The sequence below is a fragment of the Myodes glareolus genome, chromosome 15 (genome assembly GCF_982192425.1).
Source record: "Myodes glareolus chromosome 15, mMyoGla1.1, whole genome shotgun sequence".
Lineage (NCBI taxonomy): Eukaryota > Metazoa > Chordata > Mammalia > Rodentia > Cricetidae > Myodes > Myodes glareolus.
In genome coordinates, this window is record NC_142040.1 from 30366736 (window position 1) to 30387860 (window position 21125).

The window sequence follows — 21125 nt, forward strand, 5'->3', positions numbered from 1 at the left end:
GAAAAAAAGCTTTGACATCAGGGCTCCATCTCACAAAAGCCTTTTAAGTGTCACGTACAAAAGGGCAAAACAGCACAAAGTTGCTTTGATTCCTTACCCATTTTGCAGGGAGGAGATTTAACAATAGCATTGCTCACGCGCAGACCTGGGTGGGTATGTAAATGCATACACGCAGACACACATAGGAACGCATTTAAACCCTTGATTTTCAGTTATGTTGACTGGTTAAGCTCTCCTTGGCTAGTGTAGTGTTAGAGATGCAACGCTTCATTCATGAAATTTTAAATAATAGTAATAGGATTCATTGAGACACACAAGCAGAACTTATCTATAAAGCACATGAATAAAGAATGCGCATGAATTTTGAATGCTTATTTTTCAGAAGAAAACAAAGAGCCAAACGTCTGACTTCTTGGAGCCTCGAAGCATAGCCTGGATTTGCATTTCAATAGCTTCAAGGTAAGCTCTGTGAAATTGGCCAAATGTATAGGCTCGCTTCTCGCCTCCAACCCAAATCAGCCAATTAGTTACTAGAGAATGTGGCAGAGGGAAGTTGATAGCCAGGAGCTCAAACTCCAGCCCCACAGACGCGCACCAAAGTCATCTCAAAGAGGACACGGTTCTCAATAAAACAGTCCAGAGTGGCGGCACAGAACGCAGGCGCAGCTGATATGGCCAGGAAATGGACACACACACACACACACACACACACACACACACGAAAGCAACAGACAAGGAAGAAACAACAATACATACAAAAATGGGAAAACATTAAATAAGACGATTGAGGGCCCAGTCTTCTGGTAGAAAGGGAAGCTTGTTCGTCTTAGTCTATTTAAAACTAAACCAACTTCAATGCCATCTACAGTATGTATAACAGGTTAATATAGGCATGCTATACACCAGAGTACCTTGGGACTCACCCCTCAGCCCTACCCAAGGTGCCCTGTGGCATGTGGGGAGGTTGAGTGGGTCCTAATATGAATCCTGCAAGCCTGAAATGAGGCTTTGATGGACTCCATGAGACACGCCAAGTCCCTCCTCACACCCCACCCCTACCCCATCCCCACTCTTCCTGCATTCCCTTATTTCAAAGTACTAACCTTTTGAAAGCCCAGATAGCACCATGCTAGGTATTTGAATAACCTTCCCAGTGCGGGGGGGGGGGGGGGGGTTCTTCCAAGGGCAGTCCTATTCTTTCCTTCCTGTATTCCCCAGGCTTTCCTACTTCCTTTTAAAAAAAACAGGGTTGTTAGATACTGAGAAGCCCAAAGGATGAGGAGTCAGGTTCCAAGCAGGTCCCTTGAAACTAAAAAAAACAAGACTTAAAAGAAACGAGATTACATAAGGAACGAGAGAATGTGTGGACAGTAAACATGGCAAACCTGCATTGCTAACGCCATGGTTAGTGCTGTGGTCTTAATGGATGCGTCCCCTTCCTCATCCCAGACATTCACATGTTGAAAGCCTCCTCCCCCCTCCTCCGTGTGATATTTCCAGGTGGGTCTTTGAGAGTACGTAAGGTTGGGTTAGATCATGGGGTGGGGAGTTCAGGATGAGACCAGGGCCTTTACTAAAATGAAAGACACAGTATGTCTTTTCTAAACACTCAGCCAGATAGCTAGAAAGGGACGCCAGACACAAAATCTGCAGGCCCCGCGATCCTGGACTCCTCAGCCTCCTGTGAGCCATGACTGTACCGTTAAAGGCCCTCAGTCTTCCTTCTGCTGCAGCAGTCCCAAGGACCAACAGGGAAAGTTACCTGCTTTAAGTCCTCATAGCAATCCTGCCAAGGAAATGTCACTGTTTCCATACAGCAGAGGAAACAGAACCTTGAACAAATGAAAGCAGTGCTCCAGAGTTACATGTGGCAGAACCTTCTGGAAGCAGACACAGAAGCCCACACACACAACAGTAGCCACAGCCACTATGCAAGATCGCAGTGCATCCTCCCTGTCTCCTTGACATCGGCCATGGTAATTTACATGCACACGTCATGCTTCTGTCTACAACACTGCCCTGAGTTAAGAATCATATCTTGCTGATACCAAAAGCAAAGCTTTAAAATAGCACCGTGCCTAAGGGAAGAGAGCCAACACACCGCGGGTCAACACGCCAACAAGCTCGGGAGGCCCTGCAGCCACTGCTCTCAGCCACACAGAAGCCTGTCCTTGTATGAGCCTCTCCTGTTGTCATAAACCCCATACCAGACGGCAAAAGTCAGTACGTAGGTCTTCAGGTCCACAAGGAGAATGTGAGTCTGCTGGTTTTGACGTCAGACTATTAATGGACAGCGGATGCTCTGGCCATGTTCCCCTCAGGAGAGGTCCCCGGAGACAACCCTGTGAAGCTGCACACACAAGCATGAGACACACAGATGACTGGAAATAACAGAGCTGAGCTGAGAGTCAAGCCAGGAAAAGGGACCTTTGCTGACCACAAGGCCACATGAAGGGGACGGATCTAGAGCTCTATTAGAGGGAATAAGGATTACTGCACGTCATCAAATTTGACTCATCTTACATCAATGCCTCATAGTTCTGTTACTATACATAATGGGAAATGAATCAGTGAGTTTCACCACTAATATAAGGAAAAAAGCTTTAATGGAAAACTGCAAATACTGTCTCAAATAGAAAAAAAAAACAAAAAAACTTGCAAATAATGTAATCAATAGTATTATTGGTAAATAGTGTCATCAATAGTACTATTCGATTTATGTTCACAGTAATCTTAAACTGGGAGAATATGTCATATGATAGCATAAATTATTGTCTCATAATTAAATATATATGATCAAAATCACTAAATGAAATAGATCAAGGCCTATTTCTCTTTAAAGGTATTTTATTTTTAATTATGTGTTTCTGTGTGCCTGGTGTGTGGGTTTGTACACATGAACGTTAAGTACTTGTGGCTGTCAGAAGAGGGCGCCAGATCTCCTGGAGCTGGAGTTACAAGTGGTTGTAAGCCATCCAATATTGGTGCTGGGAACCAAGTGAGGGTCCTGTTCAAGAACAGTAAGTTCTCTTAAACACTGGGCCAACTCTTCAGTCTCCCATCCAGACCTCCTTCGAACCTGGAGCATCAAGTTTTTCAAAGTACTAGTGCTTCCTACAATCATTTGGAACTTGTGACCTAATCTACACGTGAGTACCCACAGCTTCCCTAAGGATGTGCATGTTCTGGACACAGTAAATGCAGGGAGGACTGCTAACAAAATGAAGCCAGTATTCTCATGCATTAGCCTCTCAAAAAAAAAAAAAAAAGAAGGAAAGAAAAGAAAAAAAAGCTTAGTATTTTTATTATCAATATGACTTAATGGCTTTGTGTACACACTCACAGGTGCAGAAAGAAATTGGAAAGAGTGTCAGAAAACTGATAAAATGGCCCCTTTCATCACACGCCTTTCTAAGTTGAACCCTTTATCTTCAATTACAGACATTCCATTCAAATGGAACAAAAGTTTCAGCAGAATTTGATGCAATCTCACTTAGGTTTTAAATTCCCTCACTGTTTCAAGCAATATGGCACCAGCCCCATCATCTTCATTTAGGGACGAATTGCCTTTTCCATTCCAGCCTCGCTCTCATCTAAGATACTTCATTCTGCTTTTCAAAACTGTATTGGAATGAGACTCGTAGGCAAGTTGTCAACGTTAGAAACGATTTTCAAAAAGAAAGAAAGAGAAAAAGAAAGAGAACTACACACCTTCAAAACCGGATACATTAGTTTCAAGGTGTGCCACTAAAAGAATTAACCTGTTGTGCGCACGCGAATTCTAACCATTCCTGCAAAATAAGCACTGAGATACTCATGGTGGTATAAGTCTCAAAACCACTCTAACGTAAATCTGCTCATCTGGGAGAATGTGTATTCCCTCCTTACTCATGGTCCAGGTCAATTATTTACTAGGGCTGACGACATCAGACCCTCCTCTAGACCTCTCTCTCAAGAAGACTCCAACGACAAAGGCAACCGGTCCCTGCACGCTGCTGCCGAGTGGCTCCCACAGGTGCCATGCATCTTCTCAACATCCAAGTTGCTTCTACTTCTTGTTTTTATTTGTCTCCTACTCTCGAACCCCCAAAGCCTGTGAATCACCTTCTGTCTCTCCCATCCATTCTTTCCTGACCAGTGACAGGTCACTGCATCCTGTTGACATCACCCCAAATTGCCTTTTTTTTTTTTTTTTGTATTTCCTCTGCTAGCACCTCAGTCCAACAGTGCCTCTCACCTCTGCACTTCCAATCTGACTGCTGCTTACTCTGCTTCTAGTACTGGGCTCCTGCAAGCATTTCCCATGAACAGCTTATAGCTGCTAAGATATCTGTCTCTGTGCTCTACTCAGCATCCTGCAACGGCCTCCTAATTTCAAGTCTAATCCCTCTGTGTGACACTGTTACTGAACTTGGTCCTTCGTTTCTTCAACGCACTGTTTGAAGTCCCCTGTAAAGGGTGTGCCTACCTATCCGCCATGCCTTGCACACACTGTGTATGCAACCTGCCTATGATGTTCTTTTGGCCTACCCAGTACTTACTTGGCTTCCACTATGTGACAGAGAGATTCGACCACCTTAAAAACATGACGAGCCGGAAGTCATGCTGGTTGAAAACGGCTGCCACCCTCACTACTCTGTAAGTTTTTCCTACGTCAGTTCCTCATTACATTCTTTTTGCTCTACTAGAGTCTACAGGAAATCGACCAGAGTATATACTGAAGACAAAACACGGTTCTCTGGAAGAGACCGCTCAACAGAACTGTCATCGTCTCATCATTGCTGTTGTCTTGTTGTTAAACGTCTCTGGGATGGAAGGCAACAGATAGGGGCTGTTACTCGCTGCCTGAAGGAAAAGCAGACACAGTCGCAACCCAAGTAAAATAATAAATATAAGAACTAAAATAAGCGTGCTGGTGAGGAGTGGGTCCATTCAAAATTGGGAGCATTTGTTATCTCTGGCGTTTGGAGCATGCGTCCAGGAGCGAGGCAATTGTACCCCTGCGCCCTGAGGTGGTATTCTGATGCACACCATAGAGCACATGGCAAGGACTGTAAAAAATGTACAAGTGCACCTGCACACTGGGGTAATGATCTAGGGCTGCCTCTAGCCACCCCCACTGCAATAAGCGTGCCCCCGAGTGGGGGACTCAATGGTTTGTGTTCTCTCGTTACTGTCACTGATGTTATCTGGGAACTCAAGAAAGAATATAAAGAGTTTACACATCCTTCCCCTACATGTCCATTAAGAAAACACATCCCACATCGCTGGAAGAAAGGAGACCGGACACAGTACTTCCAGTGATACAGACGTGTGTGACTTGAGGGTGACATGGATACTAATCCCCCATCCCTGCCTGGCAGTTCTCTTTCCAGAGCACAGGCAACAGGAAACTTGGTGACAGCAATGGGACTACCAAAGTTTCTCTTAAACAACAAAGAAATAAAAACAGTCATTTGTCTTGACCATAACAAAATACATCGTATGTTTATTATAAAGGGTATGAAGACAAAGACAGTTTTCTCATACCAACCAGACACAAGAGAGTTAATCTGTTAATGCATTGGGTGATCATGGTGAAGGAAAACAAAATACATGTTAGAGGTTAGGTATGACGGACGGGTGGTTTTCAGTCTGCCGATAGCTGATTGTGATCCATCTTTAAAAACTCTGCAAATAAGTGTGCTGCTGAGATCACACCATTAGCAAGTGGTAGAAATGAGATAACTTTAAACACTCCAAAGCACAAGCAGGCTCGTTCGTTTCTTGTCCCATTAGGCAGGCACAGCCATCCACACTCATCCACATGCATGCACACTCGAGTGAGCATATACACATGCACTTACCCCTGCCTCATAAACATGTATGTGTTTGCATGTGTGGGTGGTACACATTTGAAAGAAGCTTACATGGTTCACATAGCTGATAATCGGCTCTCTTAAGCACTTGATACACTGTCAGATTTCCCCATGTCACCGAATGCATCTCAAAACCACGGTTTTAACAACAGTCCTGCCCTGGAACGTGTGTACCTCGTGGTATCTGCCAATCTCCCTGCTAACGGTGAATGCAAAAAATATGCAATTCTAAGATATGGTAGTAATTCCTACTTGTGTCTCATAATTTATTTGAAATATGTTTCTAGTAAATCCAAACAGCCTATTTGCTTTTGTTAGATTCTAGTGCCAGCAATAAAATGATTGGTTGCTTCATGCATATCGATCCTTCTAAGTTCATGTGATTCTCAATTTTTATAGTTTATTGATCAGTTTGTCTATTATCTTCTTTAGTCTTCTCCCACTCTTTTTAGTAATTTCATTGTTTTGAGTGCAACACCATCAAAGTTTAGGACCTCTCTACTCTGAGGATTTCTTTTCGATTTTTAAAAGGTAGAATAAATAAAACCGCATGACGCTTCAAAGAAGCAAGCAAGAGCTGAAGAATAAAGTTCTGTCTGCTACACATGTAGTCAGTTCTGCGCGACTAGGGCACAGATGTGAAGACAGGCTGGTGGTCACAGGGCTCTCATCTGGATTAAAAGGTGCACACTGGCTCACCTAGGGAGCAAGGACAGCCCGCTCATGGGTCAGTTCATCATATGGGCCTAATTTAGGGACAATGCCCAGCAAAATGGGCATTATACAGAACATGAGAGATGATCTCAGTCATTTTCTTCATCAGCCCCCAATAAAAGGACTTAAGTGTTGGGCAGTCGTTTTGCAAAAAGGCCTCTGTGAGCAACCAAACAGACGAGGTCAGTGCTGGAGATCCTGCGCTGGGACCTGCTGGAGGGCGATCTGGCAGAAGAACCAGCAGAGTTCTCCTTGGCTTGTCCCTTTCCACAGCACTGGGCCCCCGAGTCCCTCTGCCTGCTAGTTTCTGATCATGCTTTATTCTTAGGGTTCACTACAAAGGGACAGAGGGGAGTAAGATGGGAGAATCTGTGTCATCACATGGTTGACTCTATCTTCTTGACCTTTGAGTTCTATTACCCGCTCTTCCCTTTTGTTCAGGAGATCGAGTGTCCCTTGTTGCTTCTGGTTCCTGCAGGATCACGTTAGCTTTTCTCATGCTTCCCACACGGCTTCACTCAACCTCTCAAACTAATCTATGCAGACCATGAGTTTAGTGCCTGGACACGGACAGTTTTATTTACTTAAAATTGCACTCTAGAAGACTTTGTGATAACACGGAAGAGAGCTAAAGTTATCAGGGAAGCTCCCATGTGCTCACACTGTGCTAAGAGACTGGCCATCCCTCACTTCAAGTGTTCATCTCTGCTTTGCAGATGCAAATGCTAAGATTCAGAATGGTGAAGACCTTACCCTGGGTGTGAAGATATTCCACATCACTGAACACAAATCTGGTTCTAAAGCCTTTAATCCTCAATAAGTCTACAGCTTTAGCCTAGGCTACTCACAAATGAAATAGTTAAGTAATGTAATAATTTAAACATATAATAATTTAAATATGATATAGGATTATGTATGCTAATAAAACAATGAGATTCTGGAAACATTAGAATGGAATGCAGTAATTATGAAAAATTCTATGACAGAGGCCAACAGACCTCTGTAAGTTCAAGGACAACCTGGTTCACATAGTGAGTTTCAGACCAGCCTAGGTTATGTAGAAGGAGACCCTGTATCAGAGAGGGGGGAAAGGAGGGAGGGTAAGGGATGGAGGGAGAGAGCGGAAGTAATTATAGGAAGACAGGATGCATGTGCATTAGATATCCTAAAGCATGATGGGAAAGGAGAGAAGAGGGGTGATGGAACTGAGTCTTGGCAGGCAAGAGATAACACTGGAAAAGTAGGCAGAGACCACACTAAGGAAGGCACATTCATTCTTATGCTATCCGAGAGTGTGGTAGGGACTTCGGGAAGAGGGTTGAGAAGCAGGCTGGACAAGATAGAGCTCTGAACTCTGAGGATAGCAGACATTTTGCCAATCCGGATGTGAAGAATGCTGGCCCTAGACTCTACATACGTTCACAGAGATCAACAGGGCTTGGTAAGAGGATGCAAGTGATGGAAAAATAAAACCTGGGAACCAGGGTAACACAGAGAATTACTTTACCATGCACAGAATTACAAAGATGATAATGTGCTAGGTCCTTACCTATGCAAAACCAAGATCTAGTATGCAAATTGAGTGATGATTGATTTTTTTTCAAGACAAGGTTTCTCTGTGTAGCCCCCACTGTCCCAAAACTTGCTCTACAGAGCAGTCTGGCCTCGAACTCAGAGATCCACTTGCCTCTGTCTTGAGTACTGGCATTAAAGGCGTGTGCTACCAGACCCGGCTACAAATTTATTTATTTTGACATCAATAACATTTTTTTATTACTAAGATGAATGTTCCTTAGAAAAGAAGCTATTTTTTTTTTCAAAGGTACATCAGCATCACCCACTGTTGATCAGGAAGAATCAGACAGAATCACATCTGTCTCCAATCCTAGCAGAAAGGGAACTGCTCTAATGTATAAGAAACACCACTCATGTGTGCTTCTAGTCTGTCTAAAAAAATCAGGTGGTCATTCATAGCAAAAGTTCACTTATGACCTTGATTCTTCTGGTCCCAATGAAATCTGAAGGTTTTTATCGGATTGCTGGAGAAGAAAAGTACGTGATCCCAATGAGGAATTAACGTTACCTTGAGTGTGTCTACTATGCTCTTCTAGCTAGATGACTCCAAACAGCCACCCAGCGTCTTCAAATGAGGAAGGGCGGAATGGTACTCCCACATAATGAGAGTGCTGCTGAATTTCAGGTAAGGTGTAAACACACCTTTAATTACATTTAAATTGGCACGGAAGGGTCACTGAGACGTTATGACCGGAACGACCTCCCCTCAAGCACAAAATAGAGGTGAGCTGATACACGGTACAAACAGATAGGTCTGTCTGCTTCCCTGCTTTCTAAACTTCAATTCCAGACGAACATCAGAGGCACTTAAGACACAGGACACAGAGGAGTTCTTTATTGCTCTTCCACCAAGGGGTGTGTTGGGGGTGGGGTGCAGTGAGAGCAGCTAAGGACAGAGAATCAAACAAAGCTCAAGCAGACTTACTAGGAGTCTGAAATATGAGCATCTGGGTATCCCATTCTGCATCACGAACCAGCTGAGGAAGACCTGTTTCCACAGCCACATGGTACCCGCCACCTTGGACGTAGACTTTGAATGGGAACATTTAGTGGAGGGAAGAAGGGCAAGAGAAGACCATGCCTAGCTGGGCTCGGCTCAGCAGGACTACAGGGAGGGAACTGTGAAAAAGCTTTCCTCAGAGCCCCCATCCCTCTCAGACACCTGCAACTGCCTCACCGATGCTGGGGACTCATTGTTCTCCAGCCTTGGAGCCCATCATGCGGAGGTACATCCAGAGACTCTCATTAAAACAAGTAAAAGAGAGACATATAACGGAAATCACTGTAACAATTAATTTCCCGAACAGTTAAAAAATATGACCCACAGATGAGGGATATTAGGCCTGAAAGGAGCCAGTTCTCCTTTGACAAATTAGACCTGTCTAGAAATTCAAATTGTCCCAAATCCATGGTCTGCCCAAGTCCGTCCATCTGCCACTTTCCCCCCGTTTGGAGATGCTGTCTGAGAAGTTTCCAGAATCTACTAGTGGAAGCCACTGGAGCCTTCCCCTCCCACTCTCACTTCAGAAGCAGGGGCACAAGTACCACCAGGAGGAGTGGACACTAACAGTTCACACACAAGAGGGGAAGAAGAGCAACTCAGTGTGGCTGCCACTGAGGAGACAGCCACACTCTGAGAACTTACTTTCTCAAACTCCGAATTTGAGAGACATTACCAATATGCCTGTTCTGAAGCGCTAGAGGTACCAAGCTCTTAAAATAAGTTTCAAGCACACTGAAGGATTCTGCACTGAACACATATTGCATTATTGTAAAATTAGACTTTCGGAAATTAGAATATTGTGTACTTCAGATTTCTGACACTAAAGCTTGAAGTTATTTAAAGAGTTGGCTGGCTCCATGCACTGTTCATTTATTCAATGCATAAAGTCTCATTCTCCATACTACATAAAACCCTACATATTTATAATCACCATGATCTCTCTAATCAATGTTTACTAGCTTCCTGATAATTGTTCTAACTTAAAGATAATATAATACCTGATATTTATTGTATTAGGTGGCCTTTAACTTTAAAACCTCAAATATAGTCACATCTTTATTTAAAAAAAAAAAGCAACACTCAAGAGTTGTGTGTTATGGTATGCCATATTACAGAAGAGTAAGCAGAGCCCACAAGAGATACGGCTCTCAGTCAGAGGCGGGGGGGGGGGGGGGGTAAAGACATGTAGGTTTGCTCTTGGCTCAGCTCACCCAGGCGTCTCTCGCTAGCACCCAGAACGCCCCACACAGCGCTATGGAATGCTAAGCCCACTAGGTGGCGTTGCTCTTACAAGTTCTCCAATAGCGTCTGTTGTAATGCAAATGTGGAGTTGCTTATTGTGTTCCTTGCCCACCCTGGAATTTCTTCCAACAGCCGTTCCGCTCACTGTGTAGGACTGCTTTGAAAACCACCAATTGCCCGCGTATATGAGGCGAGGCAAATGAGGCAAAGCAGGCTTTGTTTAAGCGAGTGGCCAGTTGGAACGGAAGAACTTTCAGACACTTCCACAATGCTATGACTCAAGACGCGAAGACTCCGCTTCTCACTAACAAAACAAAGTAGACACTCGGGAGCCAGGATACACTAGAGGACAACAGGGACCCGGGGCAGGCTCACCACAACCACGGTCTAGATTAGAAAAGTTCCTCTGCTTTGAAAGACACAGCTCTAATACTTTAACTTCCAAAAATGACTCCTCTGTTTCTAACACTGAAAGTCAGTGGAACCCCCAGCCCTGCAGAGCACCCCAGCTTTCCGCCATCTCTTAGGATGCTGTTAAAATACATTATAGAATGGGGAAAAAAATACAAAAAATTTCTTCTCAGACGTGTATCTTAGAAGCATCTAAAGTAAACTACAGGAAAGAAAACACTGATAAACTGCTATCAATTAATAACGATGGGCACTCCTGGAAGTTCAACAGCCTATCGCTGATTTAACAAAGAGCCTTTTCCATATTTAACCAGTGACTCTGGAGAGGGCAGGAAGACAGACAGCTGCGTCTTACCACAACTTTATGGAGAGGACGAAACAAAGAAAAGGAAGTCCACAGCAGTGACTAACCACACTGTACATTCACAAACAATGACCACAGGACTCCCAGAGAAGGTCATCTGTTTACTTAGGTCCGGAACAATAGATGGCATTGAACCCCAAATGTTTTCAATCCCTCTTTTGTTTACCCACAAACAATCCTTTGGCTTGCCCACAACACTATAATGTTAACTCAATGTACAGAATGTCAAATATTAGCGACTGGCAGGACCCAATGACTCGAAAGGTCGTCCAGGAAGCCTTTCTAGACGGGCCACCTAGTCTGGACCCCCAGGGAGGCATATTGTCTTAATTTCAAAAATTATGAATTAGAGTTCAATGACTGTTAATAGTCTTCCCTAAAGGAAAAAAAAAATCACTTTTCTACAGCGAAGAGAGCCACTGGGAGGTAAACATACTAATTGTAAACACATCTAAGCTGTGGCTTCCTTAAACTCAACAACTGCCAAGCAGACTTTTTTTTTTTGTCAAGTTTTTATATTTGCTAAGTTTTCACTTGGCATAAACTTATACATTAAGAGACAGGGTAATTTAGACAATCTTGGACACGGAAAAGCCAGCCAGGAGACACACTCCTTTTCTGGCCTTTGAATCACGGGCAACTTTGACCCAGTTGCCAGTAAAAACTTTCATTCCGCTGACAGGTAGACGCTTAACAGCAGCAGACAACAGCCCAGCAGCCACACAGATGCCACCAGGAGGAGGTGACCTGGTGCCAAACTGAGTCCTGTGTTCCCAGAGTTGCTTCTGCCACAGACTTCTCTGACACTTGATAAACCCCCCTAGCTGCTTATCAGCTTTCACCACCAGCTAAGACTGAACTATTCCTGAACAACCACATCAAAGTGTTGAACTAAACGTCCTGCCTATTGTCTCTGACAAAAGACCCTCCCTCACTGAACCCCGCCAAGGGTCAGCCCTGTGACTAGAGCCCCAGCAGACCTCGGTGCCAAGTAGACAGTAAGAACTGAGCACACAACCCGTGCCCAGCAAAGGAATGACAGAGGAACTTTGAAATCCTCAATGGCTGGCCCCTGACAAGGCTGCCTGTCAAGAACGGAAGGTTCGCCTACCTGGAGCCCTCTCCGTCTCAGAATGCTGGACTCATCCATCTCCCTCTTTGCTTTCTCTGAGCCTGTCGCCACAGTCTGGCCATGCTGTACTACCTCTACTTGGCCACGCTAATTCAGAGCCTTGCAGCTGCTAAACACTTACATCACGCTCTAGCTGATTGGAGCCTGAAGTCAGCTGGTCCCCGCTTAGTTATTCTCTCCACCAACTTCGGAGATCACGGATGCTCGCAGTTCGCCGGGAGAGCGCAGCAAGTGGGCTCCCACAGACACCTAATGTATTTCTCCAGCAGGCAGAGGAGGCTCCCTCGCTATCAGACTGGAAATCGTGGGATCCCTGTTTTGTCCTTCCAAACGCTGAAGGGTGGTATTCCAGGCAAGCAGGTAAATGGCTTTCAAAGCGGCTTTGGGTCAAGCGCCTTCTGAGGTCAAAGTGGCTAAGTAAATCAACGCTGACACACCACCTCTGTCAAAGCAGCCGCTGGTTGGGAACGCGAAGAAGGAAAAAAAAAACGGAGAGAGAGAGAGAGAGAGAGAGAGAGAGAGAGAGAGAGAGAGAGAGAAAAGAAAAAAGCCAAGCAACCGACAAACAAGCAAAAAACAGGGCAGCACAGCTGGTCAGTCCAGCGGCGCCACCACACCTGGCGCTTGTCTTTTCCACCACTACCGAAGAAAATAAAACGTAGCAGAAAAATCTAAGCCGCTGCCTGGAATCAAACCGGAGAGCTCAGGGCGCGGCTGCTCCCCAGCCCCGTCTCTAAGGCGCACCCGCACCCCACCAGATCTCCATTCCTTTACATAAACATCTCTCCCAGCCGGCCAGATCCCGACCCGACCCTAAGACACACAGGGAACAGGTTTTAATTCCCCCCACCCAGAACTTAGTTCTGATGATACCTGACCAACATGGAAAAGGGAGGAAGGCAATCTAAAGCCTGTCATTAGCCGGGATATTAACCTATTCACAGTCTTATAGCTGCTGGGGGAGGGTGGGGGGCATTTCCGTCATATGCAATTTCACAGTTTGTTTCAGCTTGTTTACTCCCCTCATCCTCATCTTATTGCAATTCAGAGCAACGACGAGATGAATATTAGGTTTTCATTACTGGCATGGCACAGGAGTAACAATATACGATGCCATCAATTTATAATAAATTATTCCTCCTGTGTCTACTCTAAAGATATTTAAATTGAGGGAACTGTTTGGTCCTCAGGGAGACAGGCATTCACTCAGTGGTATGCCTGAGATCCAGCTCCTCACTCATCCTGTCCATTCACAGATTTGTCTCCTAGAAAACCATGGGAAAGCTGCCATAAAATTATTTAAGATATCAGCAATTCTTGCATTTCTAGCCAATCCAGAGATCTCGAGATCTCTAGGTGTTGGAGGAGAAGAAAGGTCTGGTAGTCTTGTACAGACCCCCGCCTCACGGGCACTCCTTTTCTGGCTGTCAGCATGCCGGTAGCCTTGCTATCAATTGATTAGATTATGTCATTAAAAATAGCTCTGGGATTTATGAATCTAAGCACTGAGCAAAATTGATTGCATTTTACATCGCCAGTCCTTGCATACATCCGCTGACATACAAAAGAAGTCCAGTCGGATGTCCCTTAGCAGGGGCTCAGCACAAGGGTCAGAGCATCTGCCACTTAGAAGTGTTCATTTGATACCACTTGAGGTAGAAAGCCTCGGAGTTTTTAGCCCTCGCTTATATGTAGAGAAATGGTGCCACCTCTACAAGAAGGTGGGGGGTGAGGGGGGGGGGACAAAACCAGCCATCACACAAATCAAATCACACCAATAAACTTGAGCATAAGCCGCAGTTCGAAAAAGATTCACTTAAAGCTGTAAATTCATGTTTAAAATTGAAGGTATAAAAATAGTCTGCTCTTTCTTTCTTTACAGAAGAGAGAAGCCCAAGTTAAAGACAGCAAAACAGGCTTGTGGAGGTGCCCGGGGAAAACGGCTCATGTTCTCACCACCCCCACCCCCAGCACTTTGAACTCTTCCTGGAAAGTGAAGACAGAGAGGCCTTTTCAATGGCGACCACAGGCAGTGTCCCCTTCACTTACAAGAAGTCCTGGGAGAAGCACCAAAATCTCCCTGAATTACAAGAACCCTCTTAGACAAAGCCCGGGCAGCCGCATACCTGGTGTCTATGCCTTTGAAAGTCCTTGCTCTCTGCCCACAGACCAAGAAGGAAGGCCTACTGATTTTAGGGGAGAAACGCCCTTTTTCTTTAAACCAAAAAGCTCAACTCTCAAAAGCAAAAGCCAATCATGGTTCTTTGACTTAACAAACTAATGAGTTTGTTTGAGCACACCACAGTGCAAACACAGAGGGCAGAGGACTTCTGAGTGGGGGCGTCTCTCCTTCTGCCTGTCGGATCCGGGGACTGAACTCATGGCCACAGGCTTGGAGGCAATCATCTTGACTGGCTGAGCCTCCTCAAAGACCCCCTTTCCCCAATAATATCTATCTAACATCATCTATCTATCTATCACCGATCTATCTATCATCTATCTTTCTATACATACATACTTTGGCTTTGAAGAATATGATCTTCAGTCTGCCAGTGCCTCTAGAAAAAGTATAGTCTTTTGGTAGAGGGACCAAAACTCCTACTAAAAAGAGGAACATTGAAAACATTTTTGTTCTTGGAATAAAGACCATATTTTCCCAGCGGAGTAGGTGGGGAGGGGGGGTCAGAAGTGTCTTTTATGGGACCAGTGCTGGAAGCTGGTTGAAAGTACTACAGGAAAGAAGATGTTCCGGGGACACGCTGGGGACACACTGTCTGCTGATGTGCATCCCTGATAAGCAGAGCCCGGGCAGCAGGCACCTTGAAGGTAGAGTCGCCTGATGCATCGGACTAATAGGAGTGTAGCTGAGGACACAGAGTATGTCTCTTAACAAAGGGATATTCTGAGATAAAAATCTAGGTTAGCATTCTCCCCTTAACTAAGTCTAAGATGAAGATTATAGCCATCAAATCTAGTATGAAAAAAATATCGATTACCTGTCAAAATGTATCACTTTGAGAAGTGATAGGCGTACATTTAAAAAAAAAAAAAACAAAAACAAGCCAGAGGCAAAAACATCTGGGACAAAAATGAAAGGCTGCTGAAAAATCATATCAGGCAATAATGGCTCAGCAGAGGGAACAGTAAAGGGGAATTGCTGCATTTACCCTTTGCTATATACTTTCTCATCAAGATAAGCCATGTGTTAAAATGCAATAAAAACCTCAAGTGATGACACTATTCACAGGTAATAATTGGGATCCAGACTAATTTCCATTAATAAACTCATTTTTTTCCTGTGATTTTATACCTTCCCAGAATGTGTTCACAATATCGAGAGTTAGTTCCACAAAGCACTTTCGTCCGCACGCACCACCTTTACGCTTGTATTCAAATAAGAAAACCCAGTGGGCTTTGTCATGCACTGAGTCTAAATCAAGAGGCTTTGTAATGTTTGATTTAAAAGTATTCATATGAATACAGCACAAACCCATCAACTATTGGCCTCGTTTACCCCATGAGATGCTCAAAATCCATGGTCCATACAACAAAGGTAAATATTACACTTCAATAATTATTGCAGCTCAGCATCTCCCAAAGGCAAAAACAATTCAGAATTCCATCAGGAAAAGGGGTGTTTGGATGCTTTCCACAAAGAGGGCAATGGAGATTTGTGGCCACCGTCACAGTGTGGCCTAAGGATTCGGGTCTGGCTCCCGTGAGGTGTCTGTTTACAGCACATTTGGAAACCTGTCTGCAGGAGATCTATGGTGGTTACCCTGAGTCAAGGTTTCCTTTGATTGGATCCATCCTCTGGCAGTTGAATGCTCACTGAGTTTATGAGAATGCATGTTTGTTTTTATAAAGCAAAGGGGTATGAAGTTTCCAGACCTACCCTCTGGACCCCACTCCACTGGCTCCATCTACTGCTCTATGCAAACTAAGCCTTGGCCTTTGAACATTTGTATACCTAGAGGCCCAGTGTCAGGGAGGGGAGAGTCTCACCCCCACCCTCCAAAAGAAGGCTGGTTCTCCCTCCTACTTGTTACTTGAGCCAGGAGCACGAAGGCAGAGGAGTGCCAGTGTGTTGGCTGCCCCCCCCCACCTTATCCCTCAGAGTCTGCAGAGTGCTTTTAGCGTTCTAGTAACCTAGATGGGTTCCTGAGTAAGTGTGGCGACAGCTACTTCTCAAGTTGGGGTACAGAGAACCAAACATATCCCAAGCATCATATCCTGTCAGTTACCTAAAAGAGAGATAAGGCTTCAATGTCTTATCTGTTCATTTGCCAGGGAAGTCAATGTTGCCAAATGGATACATTCCCCCCATTAAACCAGTAATCCATTCATAAAATCACCACTGCTAGCCAATGAATGTGTTTGCTGTCTTTTTAATTAAAAAGTTATGGGTAACATGGAGCACAAAGGAGAAGATCACTCATGAGAAAGCATACCAAGACCTACTGCGGTAACAATGTCCCTGTGTTAATCTGAATGCGACAGAGAACCTTGAAAGGCAGTAAGAGCAGGGCCATGAGCCAGGTGGTGATGGCGCACACCTTTAATCCTGGTACTGGGGAGGCAGGGGCAGGTGGATCTCTGTGAGTTTGAGGCCAGCCTGGTCTACAAGAGCTAGTTCCAGGACATGCACCAAAGCTACAGAGAAATTTTGTCTCAAAAAACAAACAAACAAACAAAAAAACAAACAAAAAACCAACAGAACAAACAAACAAAAAAAGAGCATGGCCATGAACTTCATTCAAGAGCTTTGTTCAAATGCATATTTCTGTGCTCGTACTTTAGTTCCTTCTTAATTTCTGTATTTCCATCCCTTTTATTTATAAGTAATAATGGTTGACATTTATTGATCAGCTACTATCTGCCATCCAGTCACTTCTGTGAATCCCCACAACAGCCCTACAAATCAGGCAAATCCACCCCCACCCCCACACACTACAGATGAGGAAAGTGATACTCACAGAGATTTTATAACTTCCTTAGATGATACGGCCAAGGAAATACAGACAGGACTGAAGTTGGCATCTCTGCCTCCATCTTTTCCTCCTCCATAGTGTTTAAACCAAGGAGGGAAAGACCTGTGAAAGGCACTGGGTCCTTTAGCCCCATAGGCAACCAGCGATCAGAATATACCAGCAAGGGCATGGCACTGTACGTGGCCTGGGCTTCAAGGAGAAAGGGACCAATGGAGGAAGAACTAAAACCCTGAGCAGGAATGGCAGAGGAAGAGGGCATTGAGAGCCAAGCTAGCAGGGAGTGCCTCTGAGTCTCCTCTCAGTCTGAGCAACCCTTGGGTCTCTGACTTCTCAATTACATACCTCTAAACACAACCAGCACTTAGTTACAATCACACTACCTACACACAGCCAAGGGCATTCCCTCAGTTGCTGTGCCAGGCACAGCATATGTCCCGGGGGTGGGACAGTACTGGCAGCTCTTTATTTCCTAGTTCAATAACTGTTTTTGGAATTTACCACCAGGAGAATGCTCCTTAAATCTCCCTTTCCTTTTCGGCAAATGACTCAGAGCAGGGCTGCTCTCCTCTGAGCAGGGCTGGGAAGAAGAGGGGAAATCCCAGTTGTGACGTCACTTTGTTTTCCAGAAGCTGCCCTGCCAGCCAGCACTATCCAGGCTCACTCCCTGGAGCCTCCCTTTCCCGGGTGTCAGGGTACCACGGTTTTGGGCAAGAGGAAAGGGAGGAGGAGTGAGCTGATGGGAAGTACGGAAACTAGCACCTATGTCCTCAGGGGAAACCCAGTCCTGCCCTGTCTGGGAAGTCTCGGCCTTCCCATTCCCAGGCAGTGCACAAGCAGGATTCATGCTGGTCTTCTGCCTTCCACACATGATCACTGCACAGAGCATCTGCTTCTCAAGGCTTCTGGGGCCACTGTCCTGGCTTCCATTCTTCGCTTCTGCTCATGAATCCACCCACTAGGGCCAAGGCATCCCATTAGCACGTGGCCGTGGACTCACTCTCACCAGTAGGAAGGTGGAGTGCAGCCAACACCGGGGAGCCGGAGCGTGCCTGCCTTAAGGCACACTCTGATGCTGCCTCTGATGAGAGCAGACCACACTCTTAGAGGAGTTGGACCATTCACCCTTATTACTGCCCAGAATGCATACTGAGTTATGATAATATGAATGTTACCAGGGTTGATTCCCTGAGAGTGTTGGCCACTTATTAAAAGAACACAGAAATGAACCAGGTATTAACTACAAGTGCCATTCATGCTCATAAATGAACAGCGCCCTAGAAATGGATCCACTCCATCTCAAGTTCCAGCAGATTCCACTCAGGGACAAGCACTGTAGCCACAACTGTTCCTCTCTTACATTTGAGAATAGTCATTTGAAATGGGATAATTCTAACCTCTAAGGTAAGAATGGATTTGTTTAACATACACACACACACACACACACACACACACACACACACAGAGCATACCATATAAATCTGCTCCCCCAAAACGATTTGAAGTCCATCAAGAAGACTCAAACAAAGGGCAGGATGCCTTCCTTGTAGCCTTCTAGAGTCAGGCATAATCTTCCTCACTCAAACAGAACATGAGGACCTAACACATTTCCACTGACAAAACTCCCAGAGTCGTGTTTTTCAAAATACATATCATTTAATCCCAATTGCAGGTGGGGTCAGAAGCAAGCATATATCCATGAAATATGCTACCCACCCTTCTAGCATTGAGTTCCCTTTCCACCCCACCTACAATCTAAAGACTGCTTCAACGTATGCAACCCGTGATTCCCGCTAAGAAACATGCATGATTTCCCTTAAGGCGTTTCACAAGAAAGCTGCATTGTCTTGACGTCTGCATCACCATTTTTTATCTAATTATTTCTGGCATATTAGCCATCAAATCACTACTGACAGCATGATAGGAATCATGGGATTGAAAAAATTATATCCTAGGAGGAAATAATAAAATATAAATCACATACATAATTTTCTTTTGAACATTTTAACAATGACACCCTCATATACATATGAAATATAGCAGACTATCCTCATAAATGCCCTAACATCAATCACAGCAGGAAAATATTCCCTACTTTGCGAACACACGGATCCAACAAAATGTAGCATTTCTAATAAAACCGGGTAATACAACTTCATTTTTTTCATATGACATTTATGAAGATCTGACAATTGGAAAGAGCACCGATATATTTTTTCAATTACGTCCCTGCATCTCTACGTGACGCACAGCCAATGAACAATGTGGGACAATGAACTGGCACTTATCAAAACTCTGTGTTTCGTTTCAATACATAATGGGAACGGGTGTGTGAAGTGACAGCTAGTGACGCTGTGAAACACTTACCCACCACACACACTTCTGACACTCCTATGCTGATACGAGACCAATTCTAAGGGTGCCTGAATCAGCTAATATTTTAGCAATCTGATAAAACAGATATTCCTAAAATGACCACCATGAATAAGACAGATCTAGAGATAAAATTTAAACGCTGCATTGTTTTTAAACTTCCAAACAGTATACCTATCATACTATCATAGTAGATTTGTTGATTCAGAGATTATAAAAGCACTATCAGGTTATATACATTCAACTTTTTATATGTATGTGTCTGTATGTCTGTGTATGAATGGATATGTGTACAAGTACATAAAAGCACTGTCAGGCCATATACAGTCAACTTATTATATATATATGTATGTATGGATATGTGTACAAGTGCTGGTACCTGCAGAGGCCAGATGCACCAAATCCTCTGGATCTGCAATTATAGGCAATTTGAGCCACCAGTTATACAGGTGCTGGGAACTGAACTTGCGTCCTCTGGAAGAGCAACCCAACCACCGAGCTAGCTCTCCAGCCCCACATCCTCTTTTTCTTTTTAAGCCTACAGTGACAAGATACAAAATTATAAGCTAAATGAAATGTTTCCTAGCTGAACTTCTTTGAAAATATCTAACACAAAGTGTACAAAAAATATACAGAAAAAAAAATCTGAAGTTTTTTGTTTGTTGTTACCCTGAAATTTAAAAGCTTAGTGGGTAGGTAAGCTGGTCCGGTGGGTGAAGGTGCTTGCCACACAAACATGCGCACCTGAGTCAAATCTCTGGCATCCACCATAAAGGTAGAAAGAGAGAAGCAATCCCACAAAGTCTCTGACATCCTTCCACACGTGTTGTGGCACAGTGCTCACACACATGTTTCATCCATGCGTATACACACACACACACACACACACACACATTCACTCTAGGCTTTTCTTTTCAGGCACGAATACGAAGGTTAAGAAGCTCCCCCTGGATCTTCCTTCTCGTTCCACTATAGCTCACATTTTCTTGAACTAACTTTCAACCTGCACTAATATGTCATCCAGTTCAGATACCAGCAGGAATAGGGGTGCCACCTGCCAACCAGTTTGTGGCTGGAAGAGAAGTTCCCTTCGGGACTCTAACACATTGCACAATGAGCGCTGTGAGCCCCACTTCTCTGCGGCATTAGCTCTGTCTTCCAGCATCACCTAAATGAACTCTTTGAAGAAACACAAAATGGGCTCCGGATGCTACCTCATCAATCCTCATTGGCTTCCTGTGAGCTGCTGGAAAGGGAAGAAACTGGTTCAATTTACCAATGTAGAAAGTGAGACAAAGAGGCTCCAAGAAGAGCCCAAGGTCATGAAAATAGTAAAAGGAGCCGTTAACAGGAAAATCCATGTTCTCTAGCCATGACCAGGGTCTGTGCAACCAATGGACCCCAAAATAACGTCCTTGTCCCCCTCCACTTTTCCCTTCCACCCACGAGGGTAACAAAGGCCACT

General features: G+C 44.5%; 1 protein-coding gene across 7 annotated transcripts in view; it reads right to left on the bottom strand.

Moving 5' to 3' along the window:
* Mast4 (microtubule associated serine/threonine kinase family member 4) overlaps positions 1–21125 on the bottom strand; it is a 582754-nt gene that overhangs the window by 335574 nt on the left and 226055 nt on the right. Inside the window, exon 1 of one of the 7 annotated variants that reach the window (XM_087896871.1) lies at positions 12279–12388. The exons of 5 other annotated variants lie outside the window; for them this stretch is intronic. In XM_087896871.1, coding sequence (XP_087752997.1) covers positions 12279–12317 — 39 coding nt within the window. In that variant the 5' untranslated portion in view covers positions 12318–12388. Of the gene's footprint in view, positions 1–12278; positions 12389–21125 lie in introns of those variants that run through there. One more of the 7 variants, XM_087896869.1, reaches the window with a different exon arrangement.